Source organism: Fukomys damarensis, unplaced genomic scaffold, assembly GCF_012274545.1.
Source record: "Fukomys damarensis isolate Sample0158 unplaced genomic scaffold, DMR_v1.0_HiC HiC_scaffold_15, whole genome shotgun sequence".
NCBI lineage: Eukaryota > Metazoa > Chordata > Mammalia > Rodentia > Bathyergidae > Fukomys > Fukomys damarensis.
This window is the reverse complement of record NW_022900927.1, coordinates 5,767,247-5,778,162: the sequence shown is the minus strand read 5'-3', so window position 1 is coordinate 5,778,162 and position 10,916 is coordinate 5,767,247. Positions and strand designations below refer to the sequence as shown.

General features: G+C 36.0%; 1 protein-coding gene across 1 annotated transcript in view; it reads left to right on the top strand.

Annotated features, from left to right (window-relative positions):
- The first annotated feature begins 1,046 nt into the window (after positions 1-1,046).
- Positions 1,047-10,916, top strand: part of CUNH12orf54 (chromosome unknown C12orf54 homolog) — a 29,131-nt gene continuing 19,261 nt past the window's right edge. Inside the window, exons 1-2 of the mRNA XM_010638300.1 lie at positions 1,047-1,143; positions 1,793-1,913. Coding sequence (XP_010636602.1) covers positions 1,849-1,913 — 65 coding nt within the window. The 5' untranslated portion in view covers positions 1,047-1,143; positions 1,793-1,848. The remainder of the gene's footprint in view (positions 1,144-1,792; positions 1,914-10,916) is intronic.

Genomic DNA, 10,916 nt, shown 5'->3' with positions numbered 1-10,916 from the left:
GGGTGGGACATCATGACAGGAATAGCCCTGCTGCTCTTCAAAGGAGGGGTACAGTAACCTCTTATTGGAGTCTTTTCTCGGATCTGATCTTTTAAGCAGTTCACATTAGTAAGAAAGTAGTGTCCAGCTAGGGACCAATGGTAGCCTCAGCAGTAGCACTTGAAGCTCATCAAAACCAGGGATGGGACAGTCAGTGTGCCTTTCCCTTAAATCCCACTGAAGACAGATGCAAGCTTGACTGGATGTGCGTACTGCGCCTGACATTTTGGCATAGGCCAAGTGCATTGTGACACCTCTTCAAATTTCAGATCGCTACTATTCTGCTTTGCACTTTCCGTATGTGGGATCGGATCTGTTCCACTATCACCTGGGCAGGCATTATAACTGGAATGTACATTCTCAAGCCCTGCCTACCTCAACACACTGTGCCAAAGTCCTACTATTCTGTGAGTGTCCCACAACGGCTCAGCACCTTTTCTGAGACCACTCATTTTAGGAGTCTAGTTGTGAGGAATGGAAGGCCTTGGTCCCTTCCATTCCTAGTTTTTCAGTCATGTTGGGAACTACAAATACACCATCACCTGAAAGAAGCAGGTCCCTCAAGTCTCCCTCCCCTCTCTCTCTCTTCTTCCCTTTTTTATTCTTCTAAAAAATTACCTGTATGTACTCTAGTTTAAAATCCACTATCATCAATCTTTGGTGTTATTCCTAAAGACTTTCAAAATTCAAAACAAACCATTTTGATCTCTTTTAAGAACTCATCTTGTTAATCCAGAACTTTTTTTTTAGACCCTATTTTGGAAGTCAAAGTACAAGATGGAATCTTCTTTTGGGCTCACTGCTGCCAATCTCTCAGTAGCAATAGATATCTATTATAAAGAGAACAATAAAGCAGCAAAAATCTCCCAAAATTAAATTTAAAATTTCACAATAGGAGCCTTTTATTTTATATTGTCATGTGGATTGAATAGATCCTGAGCTGAGGCTCAAACTGGACAGCCAACAGTCCCAGGACTATGAGATCACAGCCGAGGTCACAGAGAGCTGAGATAGGACAGGAGACTGCTGCAAGATGGGCTCAGTGAGGGGAAAGTCTTAGAGGATCAGGGGTCAACCAAAGGGTGATTTGGGGAGCCCAGAAGGGTAAGTTGACTTGGCTTCTGACTAGGACCGAGATGTTGGGAAGGATGGAGTGGAGAATATGGTAGGGAAACTTCCCGAGGGAAGATGTGTCTTATTTGGGTCACTGCTTCAGGATTTCAGTCACACGTGCTTTTAACAGTGTCAACTACGATGTTTCCGAACCCCTTTACAAGGCACTGGAAGGCTGCAGCTGACTAACCTCCAGCCTCTAGTCTTAACCTTAGTAGACTGTGGAGATGTTGACTGTGAGGTAGGATCTTCAATTCAGTATTCACTACTTCCTATCTTTGCCTCCGAGTCAGAGCCTCTGGTCAACACCTTCCCCAATCTTATATATATATTTTTGCTTCAGTTATATACTTATACTAAGTATATATAATTAGTAAGTACATATACTTACTATATGTACTATATATACGTAGTTTACCAGCTACTACTATATATATTTGTATATAGTATACATATACATATATATATACACATGCACACACACACACACACACACACACACATGCACACACGCACACATGCATGCACCCACACACTGACCCATACAAAACAGATGCCAAGACAGAACTACCCGTCCACTGGGGAAGTTTTTTTCTTCTCACTATGCACCTGCCCTCTCCGCTTATTTATTCCTCCCTAGGGCCTGGAGCTATTTCCATCTTCAGTTCCAGAGTCTTTGGTTTTGTGCAAGAGCAAATGGAGCAGCATCCTCACCAGGACCAAGAACAAAAGGCAGGCATGACATCCATGCAGCAGCGACAGTAAGTGGGGCTAATCATGGTCCTTAAGCAACCCTACGCTGGGTATCTTCTGTAGGAGAGCTGTGGTCACCTTTCTCCCTTCATCGTGCATTTATCTTCTGGGTGGGATACATGGGGACTTGTGCGTGTTTCCTCACTTCTCTATTTCTTCAATGGAAGGGGCAATAGCAAGTCTTTTACATTGTGACTTAGAAGACAAGCACTAATTGCAATTTTTCTAGGAGTTAGTAGACTGATGCATCCTAGGAACCCTTACTCATTTTAGGGCAACTTTCTATAAATCCTCCATGTCCTCTAAAATATGAATTAAAACCAGCCATTCAAAACCATGCCCCATTGGACTAGGATTGTAAAGAGAGCCAGAAACAATTGCTTGAAGTCCATTATGGCATCCAGCAACATTAGCCATTAAATCAGACCAAAAAAGGGGTATCACTATGAGTTTAAAGGTCAGGAAAGCTTCAGAAAGTAACTGGAACTTGGATTAAGCCTTTGAAGTATGCAGCAGATACTCTGACACAAGGGTTTTAGCAATTAGGGAAAGAGAGGGTTTAAAGTGTCTTCTAAGTTTCTTGGATGCCAACCTTATTTAAATGCTCAAAATGGACATCAAGCCTAAAAACCAATAAGAATTGAGAAGCCTAAAGTTTGGTAAACAATAAGAACTTGCTTTAAGAATATGAATTGTCTTCTAGAGAGCTGAAGGACTCTGAAGAAGAAATAGCGAGTAAATACTGAACTCACCGTTCTGTATAAAAAGGCACATAAACCACACCACAGCCCCAACTTCTTTGCTGATTAACAGATGGTTTTTGCAGTGTAAGTGGGCAAGGCTATAAAAATAACACTAAAGCCAACAATGTTTAAAGTGAACTTAGTTATGAAGGCTTTCATATAATCTTCCCCTGAAACCCTGGGGATAATGATTATTCTTTTAGAGAAAAGGAAACAGATTTATGTGAACAAAAGATTTGCCAAAAATCCTAGAACTTAGGTTGCACCTCTGTGTATTACTTTGTAAAGGGTACAGCCACATCTTTTCCACCAGGATTTACTCTTTCATTTTTAATTCTTTCTTGAAAAATCTTAAATAATTTAACATTCCTCAATATTCTCTTAACAGTGTCAAATCTGGGGTAGAAGGGATTTTTCCCTCCAAATGGGCTTCATTTTTGCTCTATTTTAATCACTTATACAAATTTGGTTATGATCAATAAATTTAAGTTTATGGCCTCCTGTGTCGGTGCTGAAGGGTTGGGGTTATAATATTAAAATCTACTATTCTTTTCCCTTGTCAACATGTAATTTCTGTGCCTTTGATAAGGTTTGGTTAGAAAAAAATGTGAAAGATCACTTAAACCAAAGCCAGTTATGGGTATTTCCTCCTATTGGTTTACTTCATCTCAGAATTATAACATCACAATACACAGTGGATAGTTGTCTATAACATTTCTACACAATTGTTTAGATTCATCTTGGCATTTCTTGACACAATGGTTCTGTGCTCTTTGTGATGTCTTATTGTTTGTGAGGTTTTTTTTTAAATCACTAAGTAGGTCTATAAATATAGATGTGTGTCGATGCCAACAAGCTGTTTTCAGATCTCTAAATTTCTGATTTCCATTGAAGTGTTTTAAACTTGTTTTTCCTTGTTGAGTAGCAAAGGACTTTTATTTTTCATTTTCTTATATACCTAAAAGTACAAACACTGCATTTCAATGGACTTTATTGGGTACTTTATGCTGAGAACTTTATCTGAACACACAATTACCTTGTTCAGTTTTGTGGTAAACTGCCACAAGCATACACTGTTGACAAGCTTTTTTTTAAATAATTTTATTGGTACATTTTAGATATATAATATAATGACATTCATCACTGGAAATTTGCACCTTTATATAACCTATCTTGGTTCTTATTTTTCCCCATTCCCCTGCCCTCCCTTCAACCCCTCCATCCCTTCCTGTTTACAAAATCTTTGTTTCCATTTTTTCATTTTCTCATATTAATTCCATTCCCTTCTTTCCTTTTCCCTACCCCACCCACTTCCCCTTTCCCTTTGCCCCTTTTCTTCTGATTTCACATTATCTATTATAACTTTTAGTTCTTGTTTACACTTTCAGTTTCTCACACCAGAGAAACTATTCAGTATTTACACATGTGTGTAAATATCTCACTTAGGACTATGACCTCAATATGCATCTATTTACCTGTAAATGTCTCTAGTTTCTTATTCTTTAATAATGAATGGGGCTGGGGATTTAGCTCAGTGGTTCCAATGCCTGCCTTGCAAGCACAAGGATCCCCCGGAAAAAAAAAAAAAAAAAAAAAAAAAAAGAATGAACAGTACTCCATTTTATAAAAAAAAAAAACACACGCACACATATTTTCTTTATCAATTCTCCCATTGATGGGCAATTGGGCTGCTTCCAAGTTTTAGTTGTCACAAACTGTGCCACTATGAATGTAGGTTCACATATATCACTGTGGTGTGATTCTTTTTTTTTTTTCTTCTGGGAAAATGCCCAGCAGGGGAATAGCTGGGCCAAACAGGACTTCTAATCCTAGTTCTTTGAGGTTTCTCCATACTGATTTCCACAGTGGTTGCACATCTACACTCCCACCAGCAGTACAGCAGTATTCCTCTTTCCCCACAGCCCCACCAACATTTGTTATTGGTTGATTTCATGATAAAAGCCATTCTTTGTGGGGTGAGGTGGAATCTCGGTGTTGTTTTCATTTCCATTTCTCTAATGACCAGTGATGCTGAACATATTTTCATCTGTTTATTTGATGTTTCAATTTCATTGTCTGAGAAATGTCTGCTTATTTCAGATGCCCATTTTTGGATTGTGTCTTTAAATTTTGAAGGTCTGATTTTTAAAGCTATTTATATATAATAGATAGTAGAACTTTGAGGAACAGCTGGTAAAAATTTTTTCCCACCTTGTGGGTTATCTCTTCACACCGTTAGTGGTTTCTTTTGTTGTGCCCAAGTTTTTTAATAAAATAGAATCCTGCTTGTTGATTCTTTGCACTAGTTCCCATGCTACTGAGGTTTTCTTCAGAGTCTTCCTATACAGATATCTTCAAGACCTAACCTATCTTCCAGCAAGTTCAGTGTTTCTGTTTTGATATTTAGGTCTTTGATCTATTTCAATTTTATTTTAGTGCATGGTGAGAGATACAGGTCTAGTTTTAATCTTTAGCAAGTTTCCGCCTGTGAGAATGTTTGGCGCCTTTGTCAAAGACAAGGTGGCTGAGTGTTTCTGTACCTTCTAATCTGTTCCACTGCTCCTTAGGTCTGTTTCTTTGCCAGTGCCATGCTGTTTTTTTTATCACAGTAGCTTTGTACTATAGTTTCAAGTTGGGGTTGTGATACCTCCCAACTTCTCTTTATTGCTTTGAATTACTTTTGCTATTCTAGGTCTCTTCTTGTTCCAAATGAATTTTTGGATTGTTTTCCAAAGGTCCATGAAGCATGCTGTTGAAATTTCAGTTGTGATTGCATTGAGACTATATAGCAGTTTTAGAAGTATAACCATTTTTACTGTGTTGATTATTCCTACCCAGGAGCAAAGGATGTCTCTCCATTTTCTGATAACATTTTCAATCTCTTCTTTTCAAAGAGCTACAGTTTTCAGAGTAGGGGTCTTTGATTTCTTTTGTTAGGTTGATTCCTATATATTTCAATTTTGTTGTTGCTGCTGTTAAGTTTATTGGTACATTTTAGGTATAAAGTACAGTTACAGTCATCATCAGGATCTTGTACCTTTACATGATGTATCTTGGTTCATATTTTTTCTCCATTCTCCAGCTCTCCCTTCACCCCTTCCACCCTTCCCTTTTTACAAAGAGGTTGTTTTCCATGTTTTATTTTTTCTCATATTTTTTCACCTAAAACATGGAAACAGCCCCATTGCCCATCAACTGGAGATTGAATGAAGAAGATGTGGTTTTATAAAATGGAGTACTACTCAGCCATAAAGAATGAGAACCTAGAGACACTTATAGCTAAGGGGATGCACATTGAGGCCATACTCTTAAGTGAAATTAGTAAGACACATGTACAAATGCCAAATAGTTTCTCTGGTGTGAAAAACTAAAAGTGTAAATAAGGATCAAAATGTATACTTGATATTGTGTAATAGGAAGAAAAGGTCTAAAAGAGTAGGGGAAGTGGGAGGGGTAGGTGAAAGGTAAAAAAGTATTTCAATTTTTTGGATGTTATTGTGAAAAGAATTGTTTACCCCATTTCTCTCTCACTGAGTCTGTTCTCCCTCTATAGAAAGCTACTGACTTTTTGTGTGTTGGCCTTGTATCCAGCTACTTTACTGAATTTGATTATTAAGTCTAGAAGACATTTGGTGGAGTTCTTGGGATCTTCTACATAGAGTATCATGCCATCCGCAAATAATAACACTTTGACTTCTTCATTTCCCATCTTTATTCCTTTTATTTCTTTCTCTTCAAATAGCTATGGCTAATGTTTCTCAAACTTTATTGAACAGGAGTGGTGATAGTGGATATCCTTCTCTTGTTCCTGATTTTAGTGTGAAGACTTTCAGTTTTTGACCATTTACCGTGATATTGGCTGTTGGCTTTTCATAGATGGCTTTTATCAGATTGAGGTAGAGAACATCTATTCCAATATTTTGGAGGTTTTTGTCTTTGGATCTATTAATATAGTATATTGCATTTATTGATTTGCAAATGTTGAACCGTCCCTGTATCTCTAGGATGAATCCCACTTGGTCACAGTGTATAATCTTCTTGATGATCTTCTGCATTCTATTTGCCAGTATCTTATTAAGGATTTTTGCATCTATGTTCATTAGTGAGCTCGGCCTATAGTTCTCTTTTTTGGTTGGGTCTTTCTCTGCTGTGGGGATCAAGGTGATGCTTGCTTCCAGGAATGAATTTGGGAGTATTGCTTCCCTTTCCATGTCATTGAAGAGTTTACACAATAGTGGCAGTAGTTCCTCTCTAAATGTCTTGTAGAATTCAGCAGTGAAGCCATCAGGACTTGGGCTTTTCTTAATTGCTAAGTTTTTAATTACATTTCCAATTACATTAATTGATATTGGGTTGTATAGAATTTTTAGGTCAGCTTCATTCAACTTTGATAATTCATACAAATCTAGGAATCTGTCCATTTCTTCTGTATTTTCCATCTTATTGGTGTATAGGTTCTTGAAGTAGGTATTGATCCTCTGGATTTCTGTTGGGTCCATTGTAATTTCACCCTTTTCATTCCTAATTGCATGGATTTTGGCCTTTCTTTCCATTTTTTTTATAAGGTTGGCTAAGAGTTTGTCAATTTTTTTTGTACTTTCAAGAACCAATTTTTTGCTTCATTGATTTTTTTGTATCATTCTCTTAGTCTCCATTGCATTAATTTCTGCTCAATCTTTATAATTTCCTCCCTTGTATGAGCTTTAGGTTTGTCCTGCTCTTTTTTTTTCTAAAGCTTGAGGTTCACATTCAAGTTGTGTAATTGAGCTCACTTGGTTTTCCTAATATGAGTATTCACTGCTATGAATTTCCCCCATAAGACTGCTTTAATTGTGTCCCAAGACTCCAATACATTGTCATTGTCATTTAATTGTAGAAACTGTCTGATTTCTTCTTTAATTTCCTCTGTGACCCATTGGTTATTCAAAAGTATGTTGTTCGGTTTCAGTTTTATGAAATTCTTGAGAATTTTTTTGTTATTGACCTCCACTTTTATTGCACTATGGTCTGATAATATGCAAGGGATAAGTTTAATTTCTTTGCACTTACTTAAACTTGTTCTATGAGCAAGTATGTGGTCTATTTGAAGATCAACCCATGTGCAGCTGAAAAGAATATGAATTCTGATTTGGTGGGGCGGAACACTCTGTAAACATCTGCTAAGTTCATTTGTTCAAGAGTTTGATTTAGTTCTAGTATTTCTTTTTCATTTTTTGTCTAATTTATCTATCTAATTGTGACGGTAGGATATTAAGGTCCTACTATTGTATTACTGCTTATTTGATTTTTCATGTCCATTAGCATTTGTTTTATATACTTGGGTGCACTAGTGTTTGGTGCATATATATTTATGATTGTCATCTCTTCCTCTTGGACTTCCCTTTACAAGGATGTAGTGCCCTTCTTTGTCTCTCTTAAATGGTGTTGATTTGAAATCCATTTGATCTGCAAAGAGGATAGCTACTCCTTTATTTTTTATACCTACTCCTGCTTTTTTGGCGGGGAGGTTCCTGTCACATGGAGTATTGTTTTCTGCCCTTTGCCTTTCAGTCTATGAGTTTCTTTTTGAATTAAGTGTGTTTCTTGTATGTAGAATATTGTTGGATCTTGTTTCTTGGCCCATTTTGCCAGTCTATTTCTTTTGATTGATGAATTCAGACCATTAACATTGATGGTTATAAGTGATATGTATTGAGTTATCCTGGTCATGACTTTTTCTTTTTGTTGGATTCTCCTTCATTGCATTTAATTTCCTGCCATGACTTATGGATTCATTCTGCTGGGCTTCCTGGTGTTGTGATCCTCATTGTCTTTTCCTAGGATATTGTTTAAAATTTTATGAGTGCTGGTTTGGTATTCATAAAGTTCCTAAGGTGGTCTTTGTCATAAAATTATCTAACTTCTCCATCAATTTTGAAAGATAGTTTTGCCAGGTGTATCAATCTTGGTTGGAGGCTACTTGCCTTTAGGGCTTGAAATACATCACTCCAAGCTTTTCTTAGTTTGAGGGTTTGTTTTGAGAAGTCTGCTGTGATTCTGATGAGCCTTTCTATGTATGTGATTTGTTTCTTTTTTCTTTTTTTTTATTGAGTATATTGGTGCTTTTTCTGTATACAGCACAGTTACATTTAGCATTGGGTTCTTGTACCTTTAAATAAAAGATCTTGGTTCTCATTTTTCCCCATTCCCCTGCCATCCCTTCACCCCCTCCACCCTCCAATTTACAAAGTAGATCTTGGTTCTCATTTTTCCCCATTCCCCTGCCATCCCTTCACCCCCTCCACCCTCCACTATTTACAAAGACTTTGTTTCCATTTTTTCCTTTTCTCATATTTTTTTCTTTTCCCTTATTTCCTTTCCCCTATCCTTACCATTTCCCCTACAACTTTAGCCCTCTTCTTCCTATTTCAAATTATCAGTTATACAATTTGGGTCTTATTTACATTTTTAGCTTTTTGCACCAGAGAAACTACTCAGTATTTACACGTGTGTCTTATTTATTTCACTTAAGAACATGGCATCAAAATGCTTCCATTTTCCTATGAATGACTCTAGTTTCTCATTCTTTATGGCTGAGTAGTACTCCATTTTATAGAAAAACCACATCTTCTTGATCGAGTCTCTAAATGATGGGCAATTGGGCTGTTTCCAAGTTTTAGCTACTACAAATTATGCCACTATAAACATGGGTGTGCATATACTACTGTAGTATGATTCTTTTAATCCTTTTGGAAAGATACCCAGCAGAGGGATAGCTGGGCCAAATGAAACCTCTAGTCCTAGTTCTTTGAGGTATCTCCATATCAATTTCCACTGTCGTTGCAACAGTCTGCACTCCCACCAACAATGGAGAAGGGTTCTTTACTACCCACAACCCTGTCAACATTTGTTATTGGTTGATTTCTTGATAGTAGCCATTCTCTCTTGGGTGACGTGGAATCTCAGTGTTGTTTTCATCTGCATCTCTTAAATGACCAGTTATATTGAACATTTTTTCATATATTTATTTGCTGCTTTTACTTCTTTGTCTGAGAAATGTTTGTTCATTTCAGATGCCCATTTTTGAATCAGGTCTTTATATATGGGGTGCCTGATTTTTTGAGTTCTATATATATTCTAGAAAATATTCCTTTGTCCAAGGATCAGCTGGTAAAAAAATTTTCCACATTGTAGGATGTCTCAACTCTGTTGGTGGTTTCTTTTGCAGTGCAGAAGCTTTTTAAGAAGATGAGATCCCAGTTCTTTTTTTTATTAAAGATTGCAAACATACATGACTAAATAAAAATTTCAAATATACATATATATGACAGCAAAAAAAGGATATGAAATAAACAAAAATTTATGCAATACAGACTGATAATCCAAATACATTATTAGTATGATATGATCTTCAAACATTATATGTTCTTTCTCATTTTCTTTTCATATATTTTTGAAATAATGTATTTACAAATTAAACAAAGTTACATATTATAGTTGAGAAACTGTCCTCAAAATTTTATGATTTATAAACTCCTTGGTTTTATTAATTTGATAAATATCATATACTTGTTGATTGTATCACTTACATTTTCTAACAAAACTTCCCACAGAAAAGAAATATACTTATATTTGAAATCCAAAAACAACTAAAAGAGTTCACAGTTTTAAGATCAGATTTTTATGTTTCTATTTTATTATATCCCATACTTATTTTTATTATATTTTATAAGCATAATGATAGAATTTAACACCAATACATATGTAATATTTTTCCCAAACAAATGACTATGAATTAAATCAAGCATCTAACTTGGAGAAATCATAAGGTTGCCAGAGAAACTATCGATATGCCAAATGTGCAAAATCCTAAAACATTCATGACCATGTTTCTCATTTAATAGTGCACACATGTGTAAAAACATACCCCCACACATATACACAATGCATATTTTCTACAATACAATATATACTTTGGTATAATAAAACAGTGCAGTGATGTGTGGAATATTTCTGATTTTTGTGATTTGAGAAAAACAAATATCATCTTGAGGCAGTTGGAGAATTTGTAATATGTACCAGATACTGAATGATATTAATGATTTATTATCTATTTAAGTATAGTTATGATAAAATTTACTTAAAATTAGTATTCATTATCAGTAGAAAATAGGTACAAAGATATATTGATAACATAACAAAATTTGTCTTAAAAAATTTCCAACCAAACAAGCTGTAGTGACAGAAAAGAAAGTTTGCAGAAGGCAGAAATGAGAGAGGAATGACGGA